At 36.5% G+C, this 25,180-nt stretch overlaps 2 protein-coding genes and 3 pseudogenes across 3 annotated transcripts; all 5 read left to right on the top strand.

Moving 5' to 3' along the window:
• Window positions 1–2,167: 2,167 nt before the first annotated feature.
• On the top strand, window positions 2,168–5,270 carry LOC147297287 (berberine bridge enzyme-like 21). Of its 2 annotated transcripts, XM_086247865.1 has the most exons (2): window positions 2,168–3,865; window positions 5,116–5,270. In XM_086247865.1, the coding sequence occupies exons 1-2, from the start codon at window positions 2,248–2,250 to the stop codon at window positions 5,217–5,219; spliced, it is 1,722 nt and encodes a 573-aa protein (XP_086103991.1). In that variant the 5' UTR covers window positions 2,168–2,247; the 3' UTR covers window positions 5,220–5,270. The 2 variants fall into 2 exon arrangements, with proteins under 2 accessions (XP_086103991.1, XP_086103999.1); XM_086247873.1 differs by lacking the exon at window positions 5,116–5,270 and having other exon boundaries at window positions 2,170–4,159.
• Window positions 5,271–5,865: 595 nt separating this feature from the next.
• On the top strand, window positions 5,866–7,472 carry LOC147297286 (tetrahydroberberine oxidase pseudogene; annotated as a pseudogene).
• A 2,499-nt stretch (window positions 7,473–9,971) lies between these two features.
• Window positions 9,972–11,748, top strand: LOC147297285 (berberine bridge enzyme-like 26 pseudogene; annotated as a pseudogene).
• Window positions 11,749–18,981: 7,233 nt separating this feature from the next.
• LOC147297284 (monolignol oxidoreductase AtBBE-like 13) lies at window positions 18,982–20,910 on the top strand. Its single transcript, XM_086236700.1, has one exon. The coding sequence runs from the start codon at window positions 19,060–19,062 to the stop codon at window positions 20,707–20,709; it is 1,650 nt and encodes a 549-aa protein (XP_086092826.1). The 5' UTR covers window positions 18,982–19,059; the 3' UTR covers window positions 20,710–20,910.
• Window positions 20,911–22,155: 1,245 nt separating this feature from the next.
• Window positions 22,156–24,072, top strand: LOC147297283 (monolignol oxidoreductase AtBBE-like 15 pseudogene; annotated as a pseudogene).
• Window positions 24,073–25,180: the final 1,108 nt, after the last annotated feature.

Raw genomic sequence — 25,180 nt, 5'->3', positions numbered from 1 at the left:
TACTAATTCTGTCTTCTCCTTTAATTTTATGATCGATCGAGTTCTTTTATGTTATGTTCTCCCAATTAAGAAAGAATTCTTTCAGGCCCAAATTATAAAGAAACAAAAAAGAAAGAAAGCAATTTCAATGCTTATAAAAATGTTCAATATTATCGCCCTAAATTTAAATCTAAATTTATTGATTTTTTTTTTTGTTAGAAAAGATTGATTAGTTGATTAATACTATGAATTAACCCACCCAAAACTTACTAATTCTCTTTCTTGTTTGACTTCATGCTAGTCGGTGTCAACCTTCTAAATTGTTCAAATTTATTAGAAAATATGAATAGAAATTAAATTTGAAAATTTACTTATAAGTGCATCTTTGACATTATTTTAGACAAACTTCCTATATATAAAAGGAATTTAAGACAAAGTTATTAGGAGCCGTGTATAAATGGGTCATATATATTACAGAGTCGGCCTAAATTCAGTACTAATATACGGCGAATACTTAATGAATTTTTATGGTCATACTTTCTATGTATATACATTATATATGTGTCTGTTTATCTTTTGCATTAACAATACATATACTCGATATATAAAAATTTTAAATTATTTACGCATATTAGGTTGCGATGAGATTCGTGATGGGATGGTATTTGCATGATGGCCGTTGCAAGAGGACTAGGGACTATAATGTATAATCAGTTGGTTAATTAGTTTTTTTTTTTTTTAAATTTATTTAGTAGAAAATAACTTCATAGAAGATCAAAGGCGATAACTTTAAATAAGCTCAGTTAATTAGTTATTACTGTAATAAATTACCCAACCACGTAACAGCGTCTTGGCTGGCAACGCTTCCCTTGCCGCTAGAGAATCCATACTTTTCACTGATATGGGAATAATTTTTGGTAATTATCCCATAACAAAATTATATGTGGGATGGGAACTGGCAAAAAAGCCAAGATCTACACATTCTCCAATCCCTTCGTAAATATTGGGTTCAGACGTTTAGTTGTCTTTTTTCGGTCAAGGGGTTTCGTTGTCGGGTGTCAGAGAATCATAAGTTTGAGATTATCTTATTATTGTGATCAAAATTCTGAAAAATAATTTCGATACAGTAATTTCATAACCCTTCTTTGTTTCTGACATAGGAAATTTGTTGTTAGTTCTTAGTCGGTTTTCTTTTTTCCTGGTCAAAAGTGCAGTGAATTCTTTTCTGTTCTTGGTTAGGTATCTTAAGCCAATATATATCAATAGAGTTTGTTAAGTATAATCTCTCATTAAATAATTACCGAAACATTAGGATTCTTTGTTTTGGATTATATCGAACAAAAATTGTTAACCTTTTTTTGGTAATAAATTCATAAACCTTTGACTAGTACATGAACATCCCAAAAAATCATAACACATAAATGAGAGACTCTTCCATGAAGACTTAGCCCACATAAATTACATAATGGGTAGTTAATTGTGCACAAAAAATTCTCTGTCCAAAGTCATTTAATCAAAGTCAACCAAAATGTACACATCTTATCAAAAACAAAAAGAAGAGTCAAAATATACACAAATTCGTGTGGTCATATTCGTTCCACCTAGTAATTCAGAAAAGTATGCCCATGATTGGTGCCGAATGGCCAAAACCGGCAATACATACGTAACATATTCCGTTTCTAATATTTTCCCATTGAATTTTCTCACCACCATTGAAAACGGTTCGTTTGGTTGACGAAATTCTTTTGTATCTGTCTGGATAAGAAAATGTGAAAATTTGTTTTTCAGTTTTCCTGTATTTGATAAACTTGAAAAAATAAACTAGAAATTAAAAATAATAAATGTTATGTTTGGTCAATTTTTTAATTATATCTTAATTTATTATTTATTTTAAAATAATAGTAGACTTAATTTTGTCAAAAAAAAAAAAACAATAAATACTTTTCTAAAAATGAAAAATCAATTTCATTACTTCAATAAAGATTTTGTTTTCCCCCAATAAAAGCAATAGATTTTTTTGGACCAAGAATTAATTTATCTTTCTTGTACTTACTAAGCATGAGAATGAAATTGATTTTTCATTCGCAAACTTACGATTTTTTTTCTACATTAAATTACATACAATAATATCCATATTAAGTATATAAACCTCCCTCTTGTTATTCGATCTGTACTAGAAAAAAAAAAAAAAAAAAGTTATATAAACCCAAGCCCCCTCCTCTCTTTTTATAACACAGCCAAAAGCAAAGGCAAAATTTGACAAACCCAATGAGAGAAGCAATCCCCTGTTCTCATCTTTCGGTGTCTACCATGATTCTTCCACTTCTTCTTCTTCTTCTTCTTCGTGTCTCTGCTTCATGGGCAGCCTCGGACTCTGTTTATGACACCTTTCTTCAATGCCTGAACACCAAAACAAACTCAACAGGCCAAGTGTCAAACATACTCTTCGCCCAAAACAATCCTGAATACACTTCTGTGCTCAGAGCCTACATCCGAAACGCGCGTTTCAACAAAACATCGACACCAAAACCAATCCTCATAGTCACCCCCTCCACCGAGTCCCATGTCCAGGCCTCTGTTTTATGCGCCAAACAGCTCGGCGTACAGCTCAAAATCCGAAGCGGCGGGCACGACTACGAGGGTATTTCTTATGTCTCCGACAACACCTTCATCGTCCTCGACATGTTCAATCTCCGGAACATCGCCGTCGACGTTGAAGACAAGTCTGTCTGGGCTCAGACCGGCGCCACGCTCGGAGAACTGTACTACAGGATTTGGGAGAAGACGAAAGACTACGGCTTTCCCGCCGGAATTTGTCCCACGGTCGGCGTCGGCGGTCACATCAGCGGCGGCGGTTACGGCAACTTGTTGAGGAAGTACGGCCTCGCCTCCGACAATGTTATCGACGCGCTGATCGTCGACGTAAATGGGAAGCTTCTGGACCGGAAGGCGATGGGGGAGGACCTGTTTTGGGCAATTAGAGGAGGAGGTGGAGCGAGTTTTGGAGTAATTGTCTCCTTCAAGTTGCGGTTGGTTTCTGTACCGAAAACGGTTACGGTTTTTCGGGTTGAGAGGTACTTGGAAGAGAATGCAACCGACGTCGTTGTGAGGTGGCAAGAGGTGGCACCTACCACAGATGATGGTCTGTGGTTGAGGATGCTTTTGCAGCCGGTGAGTTCCAAAGTGAAGAAGGGTGAGAAGACTGTGAGAATTTCGATTTTGGCTGAGTTTTTGGGAAATGCAGAGCAGCTTGTGGCTTTGTTGGGGAAGGAGTTTCCTGAACTGGGTTTGAAGAAGGACAACTGTATAGAAATGAACTGGATTCAATCTGTGCTTTGGTGGGGTTATGATAACGCGACCAGCCCTGAGGTACTGCTTGATCGAAACGTTAATAATGCTAATTTCTTGAAGAGGAAGTCTGACTATGTTCAGACCCCAATTTCGAGAGATGGGTTGGAGTGGTTGTGGAAGAAGATGATTGAGGTGGGGAAAGTAGGGTTGGTTTTCAACCCATATGGCGGCGAAATGAGCCGGATTCCGGCGTCGGAGGCGCCTTTTCCGCACCGCGCCGGGAACTTGTTCAAGATTCAGTACTCGGTGAATTGGGAGATACAAGGGAATGAGGCAGAGAAGAATTTTACCACACAGAGTAGGAGGCTTTTCAGTTACATGACCCCATTTGTGTCCAAGAGCCCAAGGAGTGCTTTCTTGAATTATAGGGACCTTGACATTGGTGTCAATAACTTTGGTACAGATAGCTTTGAAGAAGGGAAGGCTTATGGGGTGAAGTACTTCAATGACAATTTTGATAGGTTGGTGAAGGTGAAGACTGCTGTTGATCCAGAAAATTTCTTCAGGAATGAGCAGAGTATCCCTCCTCTTCCAAGTAAGGCATAGAAGAATTTTACCAATTGAAAAACCAGCTTGGATTGGTTATTATTGATTGATTATATGAATAAGTAAAAAAAATGCCACATGGCTAAGCATTCGGTTAGTTTTGATTCAGTTATTGTCACAGTGAATACATCTCTTAATATCAATCTGTTTTACTCTTTTGTCTTTTAAGATTATGATAGATCGATGTGACATGTATAAGAAAATAAGTTGACAATCTCATTCATTGATTGTTAGCTTAATTGGAATGGTAAAACACTAGCAAGATTGACGGGTGTTTTGTCTTTATGGCTGGCTTGCCTTTCTTTCTTGTGCAATGGGGTTGCTTCCTATGAATGTCACTCACTATTTGATAACGTGCAAGATGCTCTCAACCATTCAAAAGAAAAGCAAAAGAAATGATTGGGTGGGTGGGTTATGAACTTATCATTAATGTTTTTTTGTTTATTGTCGATATGAATTAAACCATGCATGGAAATTCTTCACCTCATACTCTAAAAATTCTCTGATCTAGATTGCACAAAGTCAGAATGTATACCCCTCTCACAAGTCACAATGGCATACATTAAAAGTGTGAAAGAAACCTGTGGTTGAAAACTTCAACTGCAAAGAACCTTCGGTAGGTCTTGACTTTAGTCTTTCTGGTTGTGGACACGGGTTATATTTATGAGTGTGGATCCCATCCACTATTAGATGGAATACAATAATAAAAGAGGACCTCAGGCTGTGTCCCTAGTTATGACTGTGTCTTGTTCCCATGTGTGCATCTGCAGATGACCCTTTTGGCCTTTTCTTTTGGTGGGCTATCACATGGTATTTCAATGTTTATGTAATACCTTCTGATATGCTTTACTGCTATTATTATGTAACTTCAATTTATACAGCATCAAAAAGTACAGGGAAATACAAAACAAATGTTCATCTGTAAATAGCACAACATTTTTGCATCCATTTTGTCAAATTGTTGGTGATTCCAAGCCATCAATAATCACTTTGGATGTATTCAAAGATACTCCCAACCCATATGGTGGCCACTTCAGAAAGTGCAGGTAGGTGCTGGTGGCTGCAGGGGATAAGGTTTAAGTTAGTGGCCTTGTGGGCTTTTTCATTTGAGATTTAGAGATGATTCTACAGAGCCTTCAAATTAATAAAGAATATAAACACCACTTGTTTGATTTGGATGGTCAATGCTGTCCTCCACCTGAGCTCTTCAAAGGCACTCACTTTGGTTGCTGATTGCAGGTTTCCACTTATCAGTCTCATCAGTTGTGACAGGATGGTCAAGTTACAACTTAGCAATGGGGAAGCTACTGGGTCTACTAATATACTTGCTTATTGGAGGTTGATCACACAGAATGCCTTCATAGCCAAGACCACTAGACTAGGATCTTCATATTATTTATTCTGTATTAGAAAGTTATTAGCACGGTAACTCCTCAATTTTGTACTGCATGGTAATACTAAGTTGATCAGTTTTTCAGTAACTTTGCTTTCTCATTTACCTGATAATTTGTTTAACTTTCATTATTATGTTAAATGGAGTAAAAAGGAACAAGGGTAAACTATTTGTATAGCATATATATTTAATGCTGGGTTGAAAATCAATATAGTAATCTACCAGCAGAAATATCCTGTTTCTTAAGCCTCACGTTACTTGAAGGCGGCCTAGTTGATTCTCTGGTTAACGTAGGACAGATATTTAAGCCACGCAAATAGTTCACTCTGTGAAAATATACGGCACTTCATAGTATGTGACAAGCTGATCAGTGCAGCCATTGTAGTAGAGATGAGTTGTTTGCTGATGTATCCAAGACAACACTATGTCATATTCCAAATTTCATCCAAGAATCTTCTTCACTTTGAAGTTTCCACTTCTTCGAAATTGTCAATGATCATCCAATGGCTGCAATGTTGTTTTAATTCATGGGACTATTAGGTACACCAAGCAGATATATATACAAGTGAGCTCTTACCATTTCATATGCAGAGGAATTAAATATGGCAATCTTACACTTAAAACTACTTCCACTAATTTTCATCCTTCTCAACTCAGTTTGGTCCACAACTTCAAATTCAACTTCTGAAAGCATTCTTCAGTGTTTTTCCACTCACATACTGCATTCTAACTCAAGCAAGGAAATCATTTTCACTAGAAACAGTTCTGCTTATTCCTCAGTCTTGCAATCTTCCATACAGAACCTCAGATTCTTGAACAATTCAACGCCAAAACCAGAAGTTATCATCACCCTTTTCATGAATCTCATGTTCAAGCAGCAGTTATTTGCTCCAAGAAACAAGGCATACAAATTAGATTCCGAAGCGGGGGCCATGAGTACGAGGGGCTATCTTATGCATCCGATGGTCCCTTCGTCATCATTGATCTTTTCAATCTTCGAACCATCCATATTGACATAGAGAATGAGAGTGCATGGGTGGAGTCAGGTGCAACTCTCGGAGAGTTGTACTACAAAATTGCAGAAAAAAGTAATTTTTATGGATTCCCAGCAGGGTCTTGTCCCACTGTGGGTGTGGGGGGACATATTAGTGGAGGTGGATTTGGTACCATATTCAGGAAATATGATCTAGCAGCTGACAATGTCATTGATGCTAAGATTGTTGATGTCAATGGCAGAATTCTTGACAGAAAATCCATGGGAGAAGAACTGTTTTGGGCTATTAGAGGAGGGGGAGGCTCAAGCTTTGGAGTCATTCTGGCATGGAAACTTGGATTGGTTCCTGTTCCCCCATCTGTAACAGTTTGCAAAATTGTAAAGACCAAGGAACAAGGTGCAACAAAACTTGTTTTGAAATGGCAAGTTATAGCAGATCGATAAGCTTCATGAGGACCTTTTCCTACATTTGGTTGTAGAAGTTGCAAATGAGGCTGGCACCAATGGTGGCAAAACTATTAAAGTTTCATTTGATTCGTTGTTTCTCGGGCCGGTTGATAAACTTCTCCTTTTGATGCAAGACAATTTCCCGGACTTAAGTTTAGACCGCAGCAATTGCACTGAAATGAGTTGGATTGAGTCTGTTATGTACTATGCTGGCTTCTCAAGAAGCGATTCCTTAAAAATTTTGCTTAATCGGAGTCAGCAATCCAAGAGCTTCTTCAAAGCAAAATCAGACTATGTGACTGAACCCATTTCAGAAGCTGGCTTGGAAGGTTTATGGCAAAGACTACTTGAAGTAGAGACATCCCTTTTGATATTGACACCTTATGGTGGAAGAATGAGTGAGATTTCTGATTCAGAAACTCCTTTCCCACATAGAAGTGGAAACATATTTCAAATTCAGTATTTGGTTACTTGGGATGATGACAAAGAAACTGAGAACATATTGGCTGGATGAGAAGGGTGTATGCCTACATGGCACCATATGTCTCAAATTCCCCAAGAGCTGCCTATTTGAACTATAGGGATCTTGACTTGGGGAGAAACAATGATGGTAATACAAGCTATGCACAAGCAAGTATATGGGGTTTGAAGTATTTCAATAAAAACTTTAGGAGACTTGTTCACGTTAAGACCTTAGTTGATCCTTGTAACTTCTTTAGGTATGAACAAAGTATCCCTGTGTTCCCATCCATGAGAAAATAGAACGTCAACAATAAATAGATGGGTTGGGCCAAATGAAGAGTAAAAATAATTTCATTGTTATTTATTTAGTTCTTTTTTTAAATAAAAAAATTTGACAACCAGAGAAATTAAAACTGAAGAACCATAAAAAAAGAAAAAGAAAATAGCAGCACTCCCAGGAGGGAAACCAACTCAGTTAGGATTAAGGCCTGGGAGGCTCCATTGCTGGAACACTGAGAGATTAGCTGAGGAAGGCTTGAAATGATGTGAAGTGATCCTGCATCTGATAGAGTTAATAGGGAACTGCAGCACCACAAAGAGAAGTTACTATCATAAATAAAGATTCTTATTATTCCTCTCTCTCTCTCTCTCTCTCTCTCTCTCTCTCTCTCTCTCCAGATAGAGTAAATGGTAACAGATAAGCAGAGTTTCTTCACAATTGTATGCAGCATTTTGCCCCTCAAATGTGGCCCAGCTGATAATTTGGCCTAGGCTGCCTCAACCAAAGCATACCACACTTATCCAGAAGCTTAGAACATATGCCATCAAACAGTAGATGTACTCAAAAGTTAAGTAATCATGGGATTCAATCCTAGAATTGTAAAGCACAGAAAAATAGTGTTAGGAGAGTAATTTTGGACTCTATCATTAGTGGCCCGCCAGCCTTGATGGCACACCAGAGGATGAAACTCATCCTTAGGGCACTTTCTAGATGAAACACACGTACGTATGCTCTATATTTCAAATCTTTAACATAAGGATATGAAATATAATCTTCAGCATCAGCCTTTGACCCTTTTGAGGATTGAGTTGGATGACTCATATGGTCATAGCTAAGCATTAAATTAATTGGGGCTGACTTGCATGACTTTTCTAGTTGTCCAAACATTAATGCAGCTTCGTTTCTTCCCAAACAAACAAATAATGATGCAACTCAAAGTGTACAATTTGGCTTTTCAATTCTAGAAGGACTTGTAAGTTGTAACAAGTCACTTGTTTAATATAAAATGAGTACGTGGTTATATTCTCACTTCTAGCTTGTCTTATTTTTTCACTTATATTTTAATAAAATTGATAATAAAAAATTTATCTTTTTGTAAAATGACTTTTAAGGACTTAACTAAATAAATAAATATACTCTACTCACTCATTCTCTACTCACTTACCTCTCTACAACGAATTAAACTCCATAAACCCTAGAATTTTTTTTTTCTCTTTTTTTCATATCATTAATCCTTTGATTACTGAACATAAAACCATACCATATAAGCTTAGATGATATAACGACTAAAATCTGGGTTGTCAAAAGTCTCATTAGAAGTAATCACATGATAAGGATCACATGAACCAAACACCATGAGGCAAATGTGTTAATTAAGCTCCTCTATGGCTGCTAGTATCATAGTAAGCTATGCCTACAAACTAACAAGAACAATTTTAAGATAGATAAAGTGAAATCTACAAACAATGATTCGACTCCTACAATGAAAGCTGAATTGGGCATCGTTGAATAATGTTCTCGATCACTTTGACAATTGCATAGCAATAAACTTATATCAATCTTATAATTCATCCCTAAAATCAATACTCAATTTCTAAATCAAAAGAAACATTAAAATATAATGAATTCTTGATTTAAAACTATAAAAAAATAATTTAAAAAGTAAGATATAGAATAATCATACATTTTAATAGATGTATATGCATCAACCAAATAGTATCATTGATTTTGAGTTTTGGTGAAGAACTAGGGTTTATAGAAGAAAGAAATTATATATAAAAAAAGATGAGTGGGTGAGATGATAGTTAAGGGGGTGGGAAGAGTGTTTAAGTTGATATATCAAAGAATACTGTAGGAATAATGGAAGGTGAGAAAAGTCTTTTTATATTTTTAATGGGGGTGTAAAAATAAGGTAGATGGAAAAATAGAACATGAGAATGAGAATATAAGCACTCATATCAAATTGAAAATGACCAGAAAAATCTACAATTAAGACCGGTTGCCTTTTATGATTATTCTACTTTCATTAGTCATACACTCATACAGTCATACATACAACTATTTTTATTATCATATATTAGAAAATAACAAAAGATAATGAAAGCAAGTACCATGCAAGAACTAGAAAATAATTTTAAATATATTGGTTTTACTTCTCATTTAGATGTGCGCGCGCGCGCACACACATATATATATATATATCACAAACTGATGAACGCTCCATGGAATTAAATTTAGAATTAAATAGACCACATGACTCACAATGCAATTATTAAATATTTTTATCTCCAGTTTTAAGATAAGTGTTCATGAAAAGTCTTTAAATTGTATAGGACTTGGCTTTCTGTCTTTACGTATACGCATTGATCACTTGACAAAAGGAAAGACAAACATGCAACATTGACTATTTTGATTTTATCTTCAGTAGACATCCAGTGGCTGCAATATTTTTTCAATATTTTATGTCTGTATATATAGGTGAGTTAAGAGCTGATTCCATTTCATATATGCAGAGGAAATAAACATGGCCCTCTTACAAGTAAAACCACTTCCACTACTTTTTATCCTTCTCAGCTTAGTTTGGTCCACATCTTCAAAATCAACTTCTGAAAGCTTCCTTCAATGTTTTTCCTCCCACATACAGAGCCATTCAAACTCAAGCCAAATCATTCTCACCAGAGACAGCTCTGCTTATTCCTCAGTCTTGCAATTTTCAATACAGAACCTCAGATTCTTAAACAATTCAACACCAAAACCAGAAGCTATCATTACTCCTCTTCACCATTCTCACGTTCAAGCAGCCATAATTTGCTCTAACAAAAAGGGCATACAGATAAGAACCCGAAGCGGGGGCCACGACTATGAGGGCCTATCTTATGCATCCAATGCTCCTTTCATCATCATTGATCTTTTCAATCTTCGAAGCATTGATATTGACATAGAGAATGAGAGTGCATGGGTGGAGTCAGGTGCCACTCTTGGAGAGTTGTATTACCAAATTGCACAAAAGAGCAAAGTCCATGGCTTCCCAGCAGGGTCTTGTCCCACTATTGGTGTTGGGGGACATATTAGTGGAGGTGGATTTGGGGGCCTATTCAGAAAATATGGTCTAGCAGCTGACAATGTCATTGATGCGAAGATTGTTGATGTCAGTGGCAGAGTTCTGAACAGAAAATCCATGGGAGAAGAGCTCTTTTGGGCTATTAGAGGAGGGGGAGGCTCAAGTTTTGGAGTCATCCTGGCATGGAAGCTTAGGTTGGTTCCTGTTCCCCCATCTGTAACTGTTTGCAAAATTGTGAAGACCAAAGAACAAGGTGCAACAAAACTTGTTTCAAAATGGCAACACATTGCAGATAAGCTTCCTGAAGACCTTTTGCTACACTTGGGTTTAAGTGTTTCAAACAAAGCAGGCACAAACGGTGGCAAAACTATCACAGTTGAATTCACTTCCTTCTTTTTGGGGTCGGTTGAGAAACTTCTCCATTTGATGCAAGAGAGTTTCCCAGAGTTGAGTTTAGACCGCAGCAAGTGCACTGAAATGAGTTGGATTGAGTCTGTTCTTAACTCTGCTGGCCTCCCAATAAACGAAACAGAAGTTCTGCTTCAGCGGACTCAGCAATCCAGGAGATTCTTCAAAGCCAAATCAGACTATGTCACTCAACCCACTTCCGAGGCTGGCCTGGAGGGTTTATGGCAAACACTAATTGAAACTGAGGCTCTGATGATAATGGCACCTTATGGTGGAATTATGTCTGAGATTTCTGACTCAGAAACTCCTTTCCCACATAGAAAAGGAAACCTATTTGAAATCCAGTATTTGAGCTTTTGGGATGATGATAAGGAAACTGAGAAGCGCATTGGGTTGATGAGAAAGCTGTATGCATACATGAAACCATATGTGTCAAAGTCCCCAAGACGTGCCTATTTGAACTATAGGGATCTTGATTTGGGGAGGAACAACAATGATGGTAACACAAGCTATGCACAAGCAAGCATTTGGGGTTTCAAGTACTTCAACAATAACTTTAAGAGACTTGTTCATGTGAAGACCTTGGTTGATCCTGGTAACTTCTTCAGACATGAACAGAGCATCCCTGTTTTGCCATCTAGGAAGCAATAGAGGGCTTTCTTTTGGGTAAGTACAAATAAATAGATGGGTTGGGCTTCCGTTTCTCATTCATTCATACTAACGAATAATAAAATCGGATCCATTGTTGCCTTTCATCATCATGTTACAACTTACAAAAAAAAAAAGGTTCATTTACAAATTAATATATAGTATGATTTTATTGGCAACCAGTTTCTAGATTTTTTTTTTTTTGCTTTGATTACCAAGCTAATTTTTTTCTTTATAATCAAGGCTTGTTTGGTACTATCTTCTAAGGTAAATTCTCTTTTTTCAGAACAGAGAAAATGGAACCAAATTACAATTTATATAATATTAAGAAAGAGGAATTTATTAAAAGACCCCAATCAAGTTCTCAAAAAAAAAACAAAAACCCCAATCAAACTAATAGAAAGAGCAAAGCCCGACAAGGCACAGCCCAAACAGAAACACAAAGCACTATAAATGTAAGAAAAAGTCCAGTACGCTGAGATTGTGAGAAAGTGGACAGCAGCACAACCAAGGGCCCAAATGCGCAACCCATACATTATTTTCCAGGCCCGCAATATGATATTTTTTCTGTTTTTTAATTTATTAATTAATTGTCGTTAATAAGATTTAAACTCAGGGTCTACTCTGATAAAAAAAAATTGAGTGTCATCTATGAGACCAAGAGAAAAACTTTCGTACAACATGTATTTGACTGATTTGTTATCTCAATTCAATAACATGATGACATCTATGCTTTTTTACTTTATCATATAACAATTTCTCTAATTTCAAGGTAAAATCTATCTCTTGGAATATCAAGTCAGTCAATATCTCTGTTATAGATAAGTTTTCTTCCCAACCAAATGGTCATTAACTTTTTTTTTATTTTTTATCGCTGTATATTATTTGCTTGCAAGTTCTAACAGTTGCTGATGCCTGATGGTAACTGTTGATATTAACTAGCGGGAAGCCTGGAATCACATATATATGAATTACTACGATTTTTTACTAAAAAAAAAAAAAGAGAGAAAATAATAACTACGATTTAACTGATCATCTTATAACAAATCAGACCTTGTTATGATGTGACGTATATTATGCATGCATAACATGCATATCATACGTGCGCTAATCTAAAGCACTTTAATTATGTTGTTCCTTTTTTTAATTGTTTTTGGTACAAAACACGTTCTGTGATTCTTTAACGTATAGAATGGGATAAAAGTGATAAAATGATGAGGGTGTCTCATCAAACAACTGAACGATCGGGAACCCTCTGGACCTTAGCAAAGAAATCAATCAATAAGATGAAATGCCTGCCCCTTTTTTTTCCACTTAATATTATCTCTTTAATTAAACACGTACTTTGTCATGGCATCACCTCGATACTAACAAATCCACGAATCTCGCTTCCAAACAATTATAGATTAGGTAGCAAGTAATATGTATACAGATGTCTTTTTTTGTTTGAAATCAAAGCCAAAGTTGGTGATCACATTGTAGATATATTAATGGCTTATTTATTAGTTTGTCCCGAAATAACTTCTAATCTAACTTTACCCCTTAATATTTATTTTGTATCACTTTATCCTCTGAAACTAATTCTCATGTATCACTTTGTTCATTTTCTATTTTTATAAACTTTGAAAATTAATTAAAAATAGTTCCGAACTTAGAAAAATACATGAAAAATTCCTACAGACTCGTATTGATTAGTTCTAATTTACTATGGGGTCAAATTATCAATTTGTCTACTGAGAGTTTCTAAAAAATTTGGGAAATCCAAATTTATTTTAATTTATTTCTAGAAAATTAAAATAAATTTCCCTCTATAAAAATTCTAAAATTTATGTAAAGTTTCGGATGAATTCTCAAAATTTTTTGGAAATTACCAAAAACTTGTTTCAGAGAATTCTTCCAAGACTTTATGGAAATTCTAGAATTTTCTAGAATTTATTTTATAAAGGGAAATTTATTTTCCTCTAAAACCGAGAGGTCTTTTGGGTAGCAAGTGTTCACAAGAAAGGTAGTGTTAATGTTTAGAAGACCAACGGTGTAAACCTCGTATTTTTTGGAGTTCAGGAGATTATCTTATGAATTTCTAAAGAGTAAAATGTATTTTAATTTTCTAGAAACATTTGGATGAAAAATTGGTAATTTGACCTCATAGTAAATTAATACTAGTCAAGACAAATCCGTAAAAATTTTCCATGTATTTTTTTGAGTCCGGAGTTTTTTTTAATTAATTTTCAAAGTTTGTAAAAATAAAAAGTAAACAAAATGATACATGAGAATTAGTTTCAAGAGATAATGTGATACAAAATAAACCTTAGGAGGTAAAATTAGATTAGAAGTTATTTCAGGGATAAAATAGTAAATAAGCCAATATTAATCCAGAGAGATCAAAGTAATATAAAAAAGTTAATAAAGATGATCACATGGGCGAACGCTCTTCTTTACATTCTGTATGGACTGTTAATCAATCAATAGGAATTAACTAATGTTTAAAGCAGTGCTTTAGCTTTCTAAGTACCCTTCACGAGTCTGCATGAAATGATTAATTTGAAGGTTATTGTGGGAGCAGATGAAGAGCAAAAAAGTAACTAATTAATTTAATCTACCATTGGTCAAAAAAAAAAAAAAATTAATTTAATCTACCATAGTTACGGAAACATTATAAACTAGCTATTGTCCATATTCGATCATAATTCACCTACTGATGAATTAAATCTGGCATCACCATATATTAGTTGATTGATTCTAACTTGGTGTGCCAAGCTTAATTATTAATATACCCCGGTGGAATTTTGTTCCCAATAACTATCCACTAAATATTATTCGATCCACTGTGACATCCAAGCAATTAAGTGGCCATATATGCCATAATTCAAAGAAGATAACAGTTCCGATCGATCCAATGATCTAAAATCTGTATATGTAATATTGGGAAACATTGGTAGGTACACAAACAAAATATATATTGGACTTGTTCCATGGTGATAAATATAGATGTAACAAATTAAAAGCATATGCATTGACCAGTTAAAAGACTGGAAAGTGGCCAGTACACGAACCCAATTAAATAAAGTTGAAGATGGATTTGAAGTATTGGTATGTTGGGCCATAAACCATTAATTTTCACCATAAATATCAGGCAGAGCTTATGCGTTGGGTAAGTGATGGAGTTGCTTTATTTGACATTTGGAGCATGATGCAGATATTTTGTGGCTAATAGGGCTGCAAAGAAAAGCTTCCTTTGGAGTTTGGACCCTCTCGATCGCTCATCAGTGTATACTTTTCGCGCAAATTCAGCGTTTGACGACCAAAGCTTTTTCCACAAATAGAGTCTGCCCGGTACTCTTGCGCATTAAGCGCCCAGATTTAGCGCGCGTGAGGATATATAATTTATTAGGATTCATTCAAAAAATAATAGTTTTACAAAAAAATATTTTATCTGACCGTAATAACATGTCAGTATATGTCGCACTGAGTTTGGAAGAAATGACCGGTCCTTATATGATCGATATGGTAAATTAGTATGATCGAATTTTTGGGCCAAACTTTTTTTTTGGGGTCAAAATAATAGTATTTTGTGGATAAATGTCGGTAATGACTGTATAATTGTCAAAAACTAATAAACATAGCAACAATTTACATTATGAAGGGCTCGATCACCAAATACAAACAAGCGTACGTATTAAGCAATTATATGAAAAGGTAGCTAGAAGCTTAATTAGCTTGAGCAAATAATTAAGCAACCTTAAGATCGAGTGAACGCGATAAAGAGGTGCCTCAAGCTTCAAGTCATAGGCTCATATATTGGCAATAAGAGGTGCCTCAAGCAATAGAGAGCAAAAAATCAGCTGTTTTAATTCTGTCGTGCAAGTTTATATTCTACCTTTATATTCCACCTTATGACTTGACAAGAAAAAAAAGAGGATTAAGAAGTCTCCCATTAGCGAGTAATTAAGTAATTAATCATGTGTTTAAACATGTAATGGGGGATACATAGATTACGTAAGGTTGACATAATGCCCTCGATCTCCATTGTGGAAATATATATATGCACTGGTAAAATTTACACACATCTTTTAAGATATGCCACATCGAAACACAATCTCTCTTTTAAACCAACTTTTCTCAAAGTCTTTCCTTTTTTATTTATTAATCAGATACCTGCTTTCTCAAAGTTCAGAAATTCTTTTCTCGTGGCATCAAAAGCTGGGTAATATAGTCATATAAAAAAATGCTACCCATAGTCGTTTATATACGTACGCATGAATAATAATCTTGAAATATTCATATTGATATGAATCTCATAATACGCGCAGATTTCATTAATTAAATGGCTTCTAACACACCGTTAATTTGGTTCGCAGCTAAATTAAGAGCCCACATGAGAAATTGATTGTGGGCACCCCCATTGTACAATTTGACAAGGACAATGCTTTTCCAAACGAGGCATGGTGGTGACACACTGACACCGAATGGTCAATTTAGTTAGAGAGCTATTATTTGCATTTTTTTTTTCTTTTCGTACACTCCATTTAAAAAAAGGAAAAAATATATTTTTAGTCATTGTGTTTTACTTTGTAATCAATTTTGGTCTTTGTGTTTTCAAAATTGCCAATTCAGTCCATGTGTTTATGTTTGGAAGCAATTTTAGTCCACCACCACCAAAATCATCCTATTATTCCCTTCCACCACTGACAACAACACATCACCACCATCCTCACCCTCCCTCCATCCCTCTTTCCCCTAATCAGCTTTCTTTCTCTCTCTCTCTCTCTCTCTCTCTTGGGCATAATGTGTGAAATCCACCGTAAACCCGCCGCTACAATCGGTGGTGGTCGACTAAAATTGCTTGCAAACATAAACACATAGACCAAATTGACAATTTTGATAACACAAAGACTAAAATTGATTGCAAGTTAAAACACATGGACTAAAAATGTATTTTTTCCTTAAAAAAATAATAATCAAAGAGAAAAAACCAAACACACCTTTCCCTCTCTTTCCTACTCTCTCCTTCCCTCACCCAACACACCCCCCCCCCCAATCAATTCAGACAAAAAAAAAAAACACAAACCTAACCCAGCAACCCCTCCCATTCCCTCACCAGTCACCCCGACCACCTCCCTCCCCAACCCAATCTCTCCCCTCACTCTCCTTCTCTCTCACGAACCCACTCTTTCTCACCTCACTTTCCTCTCTCCCGAACCCACTCTCTTTCTCTCTCCCAAGCCTTACTCTTCTTCCTCGTCGCCGGAAACGATGAACTCGCCGGAACCTATGGTTTTGTTCGGCGGGTACCTGTCGAGCGAAACCACTGGTTTCGACACTGGCCCGCCAAACCAGCCACCACCTGCAATTTTATTTTTTTAAGGTGGAGAGAGAGAGAGAGAGAGAGAGGTGGTCACCGAAGGGGCAGGGAGGGGGTGGGCCGGGGTTGTTGCTGGAGTTGGACAGAGAGAAAATGAAGGAGGGGGAGGGGGAGGGGGAGGGGGAGGGGGAGAGGGAGGGAGGTGGTCGGGGTGAAGGAAAAGAAGGGGCTAGGAAGGGGTGGGTCGAGGTTGCTGTCGCCGAATAGAGACATAAATGGAGGGATGAAGGTGGTGAGGGTGAGGGTGAGGGAGGGAGTAAGGTGGTCGGGGTGAGGGAGGGGGTGAGGTGGTCAGGGTGAGGGAGAAGAATGGACTATGTGTGGTTTTTTTTTTTTTTTTTTTTTTGAGTTAATGGGGTATGTTGTGTTGATAAATTTTTTGAAATAAATAAAATAAGAGTATTAAGGTAATTGGAGAGGTGTGTTAAGAGAAATTTTAAATTTTAGAAAAATTAGGGGTGTGTAGGAGAAAAAAAAAGTATAAAAAGAAAAAAAAAATGTACAAATATCAACACTCTTTAATTAAATCTCCAATTGTGAAAGTTTCTTTTCTTTGCTACGATAGAATTGTCAAAGTTGTTAAATGTGTCGGTTTCCTATCGCTATCTTTTTCTTTCCTTCTTTTCATGTTCCTTATTTTGCTTTATGATCGAAGTGGGGCTGTTTCTGAGTAACAACCATATTTATTGCTTGATTTTACCTTTTTTAATTCTTTTTAATCTTTTGTATGGGATTTTCTTTTTTCGTGGGAATCCTTTGTGTGTTACATATGTGGTAAAGTTTTCCCAGTATATCCATAATCTACGGTGTTAATTATGTATTTATTAGGCCATATTCTAATTAAACATGAACGTGAATATGCTAAGCCTCACAAGTTTCCAACACTAGGAATAGCAATTTAATCATATGAGATCGTATTTGGATTGCGTCATTTCTAGTTTATGTGGGATATGTATATTAGATAATCTTAAAACGGACATGTTTATCGAATTATATTAAACAAAAGTTAATTACACTTACACCTTCTGAGATTTATCGTCTTTTCACATACATCTCCTGAGGTTTCAATAATTACACATACACCCCTGAGGTTTTAAACTGTTGCATATAACCCCTACAAGAAAAAATAAATAAATAAATAAATAAGAAAATATTTATATTCAGGTTAGACCTTACACCTTGAATAATCTTATTAGGCTATTTAATCCCTTAACATGCTTTTTTGTATAATTTCTCATCATTTTCGTCTCACTATAGGGGGTTATATGTAACAGTTTCAAAACCTCATGGGGTGTATGTGTAATTATTGAAACCCTAGGAGGTGTATGTGAAAAGACGATAAATCTCAGAGGGTGTAAGTATAATTAACTCTATTAAATAACTTAACACAAACTCGATTTGTCTAATTATCAATTGTTTTGGGTTCAAGTCGACTTATATATTGTAAATAATAAAATTTACATATATTGTGAATTATAAATTTAAAATTAAGATTCTCTTATTTTTAAACCAAACTATTAATATACAGTACTGTCATAAAATTAAAATTCATTTGATCTTGATTGTAGAAACATCAAGATAAAGAATCCTATAGTATTCTTATAGCTTAAAAACTTAAACCTTTAGATAAATAAAAGATATATCAAAATAGATATAGATTGAGTATATTACACGTTCATCCAAAGGACAATTCTATCGCTTCGAAGTTCTTTTTTATTGTACTAAACCCCTTTGGAAAATTCCCGTGAACTTTAATTTAAAGTAAGAACATTACAAAACAATGCTTGTACACTTGTGACATTAATTCTGAAGGAACATGATTGAATAGAAATATTGGTAGATCATCATCAAGAAGCTGACCGATGAATTCGCCCATACTCCATAGTCCAAGCAGTCTAAGCAGAAGTTCATATTATATGATCCTTATTCCACAACACTCATAATTAAAATGGAGACCAATATTGACCCAAACCATCCCATCACCACCATGACGTTTGCATTACCTCAAATACACGTTGGTGTCACACAGAGAGACCTCCATGCTTGAATGCTTCTATAAAGCAACACACACACTAAGCTACTTCCTCAACACCACCACCCAAAGAGACACAACACAAACAAAGCAACCATGGCGCTTCCAAACTCTTCAATTTTTTCACTGCTTCTTCTCCTTCTGTTTTCATCAATTTCATGGGCACATCCAACAGCTTCAGGACAAGAAAATTTCATCCAATGCCTCTCAGACAATTCTGAGATTTTCATTCCATTCTCCAAATCCTTTTTCACCCCAAACAATACCACATTCACCACCATCCTGCAATCCTCTGCACAAAACCTCAGGTACTTGGTCCCTTCAGCCCCAAAGCCTGAGTTCATTTTCACTCCAATGCATGAAACCCATGTCCAAGCTGCTGTCATTTGTTCAAAACAGCTTGGAATACATCTCAGGGTCAGAAGTGGAGGCCATGACTATGAAGCCCTCTCCTATGTCTCCCAATCTGAAACCTCTTTCATTATTGTAGACCTTTCCAAGCTTCGATCAGTCAATGTTGATATCGAAGACAACAGCGCTTGGGTTCAAGCCGGCGCCTCCATTGGCGAAGTTTACTACAGAATTGCAGAGAAAAGCAGAACACATGGCTTCCCTGCTGGTCTCTGCACAAGTTTAGGGGTTGGTGGGCACATAACTGGAGGTGCATATGGTACCATGATGAGGAAATATGGCCTTGGTGCTGATAATGTTATCGATGCTCAAATTGTTGATGTTAGTGGCAGAGTACTTGATCGAGCAGCCATGGGGGAGGATCTGTTTTGGGCAATCAGAGGAGGTGGAGGAGCAAGCTTTGGAATCATCCTTTGGTGGAAGATCAAGTTGGTTCCTGTTCCATCAACAGTTACAGTTTTTACAGTTCCCAAGACCTTGGAACAAGGTGCCACAAAGATCCTTCATAAATGGCAACAAGTGGCTGCTACTGAGCTTGATGAAGATCTCTTTATTAGAGTCGTCATACAAGTATCAGCTGACAGCAAAAGTGGGAACAAAACTATCACAACTCTTTACAATGCACAGTTTCTTGGTAGTGCTGACAGACTGCTTGATGTTATGCAAACACAATTCCCTGAATTGGGTTTGACAAAGAAGGATTGTACTGAAACAAGTTGGCTGAAATCTTTGATGTACATAGCGGGGTACCCAAGTGGGACTCCTCCTGAGGTTTTGCTTCAAGGAAAATCCACGTTCAAGAATTACTTCAAAGCCAAGTCAGACTTTGTCAAAGACCCAATTCCTGAAACTGGGCTTGAGGGGCTATGGAAAAGGTTAATGGAAGAGTCCTCTCCTCTGATGATTTTGAATCCATATGGTGGAATGATGAGTAGGATTTCAGAGTCTGCCATACCTTTCCCTCACAGAAAAGTTCTCTTCAAAATTCAGTACCTCACATTGTGGCAAGATGGAGATAAAGATGAGGCAAAGCACATGGATTGGATTAGGAAGCTTTACAATTACATGTCCCCTTATGTTACAATGTTCCCAAGGCAAGCATATGTGAATTATAGGGATCTTGATTTGGGGGTTAACAAGAAGAGCAACATAAGCTTTATTGAAGCAAGTGCTTGGGGTAACAGGTACTTCAAGGACAACTTTAACAGGTTGATAAAGATCAAGTCCAAAGTTGATCCTGATAACTTCTTCAGGCATGAACAGAGCATCCCACCTCTTCCACTCCCTGCAAGAAAATCTAGAAGTAGAGGTCATCATAAGAAATCTGGGAATTAGATATAATGATGTTTGCAGCACGGTAAGGCTTTGATTGGTTTGACTGACCAATGTGCTCTGTTTAAGAGAATGTTTGTCTAGTTTTATATACTGGAATAAAATTGTCAAAGAAGTGTCTTTGTTCAACATTCAAGATTCAAATTATGTAGAAAAGTGATGCAATGTAACTGATATGGGTGCTGCAATAATTGGTTTCTTATAGTTTATAGGAGATACTTTTAAGTATGATATTACCTTTTAAAAAAAAAAAAATTTATGTTACATTTTAAAGGACAAGAGTTAGTAATTTCTTGGGTCAGACCAATTCTGCTCTAACTTTGTCAAGCCCAGGCCTGACTCTGCCTAGGCCACAGGGCATAATCACCATGCTAACTTATGTAAAGAAAAAGTTAACTTTAGTATATAAATAAACTAATTTCATAAATAAATAAGTATATGTTGGGTTGTAGTCACATAGTAAGATAAATGAATTAGTGATATCATTCTACCACAATAACAGTCTGCAAAAGCAGATAGAAAAAGCAGTGGAACTACTTAACATAACACAGGCATTACATTACAATTGCGTTTGTAAGGAAATACAAAGAAGCCAATGATTACATAAATTATCTCTTCAAAGGAGTATTCAGATTCTTCCAGGTATCAAACTTGATTCTGTATGTGGCACTTGTATTTAGCTGACTCCATGCATGATTTGAATGAAATTTTTGGGTTATAGATGCAACTTATATATGCAGCCTGAATTACCAAAACTTGCTAATATAAATATGGATCGAACAGATGGTAAAAACTTTATGCCTCTTCAATTGTACGGCTGATTTGACCAAAAAGAGATAAGTAGTAACGTCTCTTTGTTTGTGGAGAAGTCAAACCCAAACCTAAGTCAAAACTAAAAATGATCAGTTCTAGACTAATTTTACAGTTCTAATCCCACTAAAGTTCACACTCTGGCTAAGGAAAAGTATGCATTCATAAAACAAAGGGTTATCACAGAATCTTATACTTCTTTTTCTTTTCTTTGCACAACTTGCTAAATTGTTCAATTAAACACCATGCATACCCAGCTCACTGATCACAGGTGGCAGAAGAATGCTTATCAGCCGCATGGAGATTTGCTTATAAGAATCATCATTGAAGATTCTTTAATGCCTTGTTCTTGGGAACATTGATCAACTAGTCCCACTGATTGCAAAAAGCTTTCCCGAGGTTGGGTCTGCAGGGAGATAAGTTGGATATTCAGTCTATTCTATACTTTGATTATGTGAACCCAGGACAGCCACATGGAGGGTAATTCCATAATTACATACAGTATGGTATTAGACTATTAGTCATATGATATGAGTCATCACATTCCACAAAACACACTGCATAACTGAAATGGAGTGCATGGACCCAAATGAGTGGTGTTAGCATTAGCTCAAATACACGATGTTATCAGAGGGAGACCTTCATGCTTCTATAAAGCAACACAGGCACTATGCTACTTCCTCAGCACCACCCAAGAGACTCAAACAAGGCAACATGATACTCCCAAACTCTTCAATTTCTTCACTGTTTCTTTTCCTTCTGCTATCAGCTTCATGGGCACATCCCCCAGCTTCAATCCAAGGCAAATTCATCCAATGCCTCTCAGATAATTCTAAGGTTTCCATAACATTTTCTAAAACCTTTTTCGCCCCAAAAAATTCTACATTCATTACTGTCCTACAATCTTCTGCACAGAACCTCAGGTTCTTAGTCCCTTCAATGCCAAAGCCTGAGTTTATTTTCACACCAATGCATGATTCCCATGTCCAAGCTGCTATTATTTGTTCAAAACAGCTTGGGATACATCTCCGGGTCCGAAGTGGAGGGCATGATTACGAAGGCCTCTCCTATGTATCCCAAATTGAAACACATTTTATGGTTGTAGACCTTGCCAAGCTTCGATCAGTTAATGTTGATATCAAAGACAACAGTGCATGGGTTAAAGCTGGTGCAACCATTGGCGAAGTTTACTACAGAATTTCCGAGAAGAGCAACACCCACGGCTATCCTGCCGGGGTCTGCACAAGTTTAGGCGTGGGAGGGCATATAACTGGAGGTGCATATGGCACCATGTTGAGGAAATATGGCCTTGGTGCTGATAATGTCATTGATGCTCGTATTGTTGATGCTAGAGGCAAAATTCTAGATCGGAAGGCCATGGGAGAGGATCTATTTTGGGCAATAAGAGGAGGTGGAGGAGCAAGTTTTGGGATCATCCTTTGGTGGAAGATAAAGTTGGTTCCTGTTCCAGCAACTGTGACAGTTTTTACAGTTGCTAAGACCTTGGAACAAGGTGCCACAAAGCTCCTCAATAGATGGCAACAAGTAGCAGCTACTGAGCTTGATGAAGATCTCTTTCTTAGAGTTATCATACAAGTAGCAGTTGATAGCAAAAGTGGGAATAGAACTATCACAACTCTTTACAATGCCCAGTTTCTTGGAGGTGCTGACAGACTCCTCCATGTTATGGAAACAAGCTTCCCTGAACTGGGTTTGACTATAAAAGATTGTACTGAAACAAGTTGGATAAAGTCTGTGCTGTACATAGCAGGGTACCCGAGTGGAACTCCTCCTGAGGTTTTGCTTCAAGGAAAATCCACATCCAAGAATAACTTCAAAGCCAAGTCAGACTTTGTCAAAGACCCAATACCAGAAACTGGGCTAGAGGGGGTGTGGAAAAGGATGCTGGGAGAACCCTCTTCTATGATGATTTGGAACCCATATGGTGGAATGATGAGCAGGATTTCAGAGTCTGCAATACCTTTCCCCCACAGGAAAGTTCTCTTCAAAATTCAGTACCTGAATGGATGGCAAAATGGAGATAAAGATGAGGCAGAGCACATGGATTGGATTAGGAAGCTTTACAATTACATGGCTCCTTATGTTTCAAAGTTCCCAAGGCAAGCATATGTGAATTATAGGGATCTTGATTTGGGGATTAGCAAGAAGAGCAACATAAGTTTTATTGAAGCAAGTGCCTGGGGTAACAGGTATTTCAAGGATAACTTTAACAGGTTGATAAAGATTAAGACCAATGTTGATCCTGATAACTTCTTCAGGCATGAACAGAGCATCCCACCTCTTCCACTTCTTGCTGAATCTAGAACTTGAGGTCATCATAGAAAAGCCAGGAGCTGGATATGTGATGTTTGCAAACCAGTGTATTTTTATTAGGAGAATCTCTGACAATTGACTAATTTCATATAGTGGAATAAACTTGTTAAAGAATTCTCTTGGTCTCAATGTTCAAGATTCAACTGCTGGAGAAAGTGATGTAATGCAACTGATGTGGGTGCTTCAATATTTGTGTAATATAGGAGATAATCTAAATATGATATTATCTTCTTTGAGGGCATGTGTTGATCTTTTGTTTTCTTTCATTTTTATTTCTGTGGGTTGGATCAGGCGAACCCTGCTCTTTAACTCTGTACATGTAGGGTTGTAGTCATAAAATAATTTCAGAAGAATGAATAAAAAAATTTCATAAATAAAATGAAACTAAAAACAAAAAAAAACTAATACATGTAGGGTTGCACCTTATACAAAACCTAATTTCATAAATAAATAAAATAAACTTGTACATGTAGGGTTGTAGTCAAATAGTAGGTTGAATGAATTCTTGATTTCATTGTACCACAGAAACAGTCTGCAAAAGCAGATAGAACAAACAGTGAAACTGCTTAACAGCAGAGCATTACATTACAAACAATCACCACAACATTGCGTTTCTAAGGAAATAGAAAGAAGCCATTGATTACATAAAGTGTCTCTTGAAAGGAGTATTCAGAATCTTCCAGGTATCAAACTTGATTCTGTATGTGGCACTTGTAAGGCATGAATTTAGTTGTCTCTTGAAATTCTTGGGATATAGATACACCTTTTTATATGCAGTCAGAATTACCTAAAATTTCTGATATAAATATGGAACAGATGGTATTAATTTTATGCAGCTTGAATAATGTCTCTATGTATGTGGGAAAGTCAAACCCAAAACTAAGTTAAAATTAAAAATGATCAGTTCTAGACTTATTTTACAGTTGTAATCTCACTAAAGTTTTCACTCTGGCTAAGGAAAAGTACGCATTTATAAAACAAAGGATTATCACAAAATTCTACCTTTTTTCCTTCTCTTTGCACAACTTGCTAAACTGTTCTCAATTAAACACCATGCATGCCCAGTTCACTGATCATTGATTGTGTTAAAGAAAATGCAGAATGAAACCATATTGATTCACAGGGGGCAACAAGATGCTTACCAGTCGCTTGAAGATTTATTTATAAGAATCACATAATTGTAGGCAAGGATTCTAATGGTGGAAGAACAATCCAGTTTAACTTTAATGCCTTATTTCTTGGGACCATTACAAACTAGTCCCACAGATTGCAAAAAGCTTTCATGAGTTGGATCTGCAGCCAGAGAACTGCAGGGAGATAAGTTGGATAT

Source organism: Dryas octopetala, chromosome 1 (assembly GCF_963921425.1).
Source record: "Dryas octopetala chromosome 1, drDryOcto1.1, whole genome shotgun sequence".
NCBI lineage: Eukaryota > Viridiplantae > Streptophyta > Magnoliopsida > Rosales > Rosaceae > Dryas > Dryas octopetala.
The sequence above is the reverse complement of the archived record's forward strand: the minus strand, read 5'-3'. Positions and strand labels throughout refer to the sequence as shown.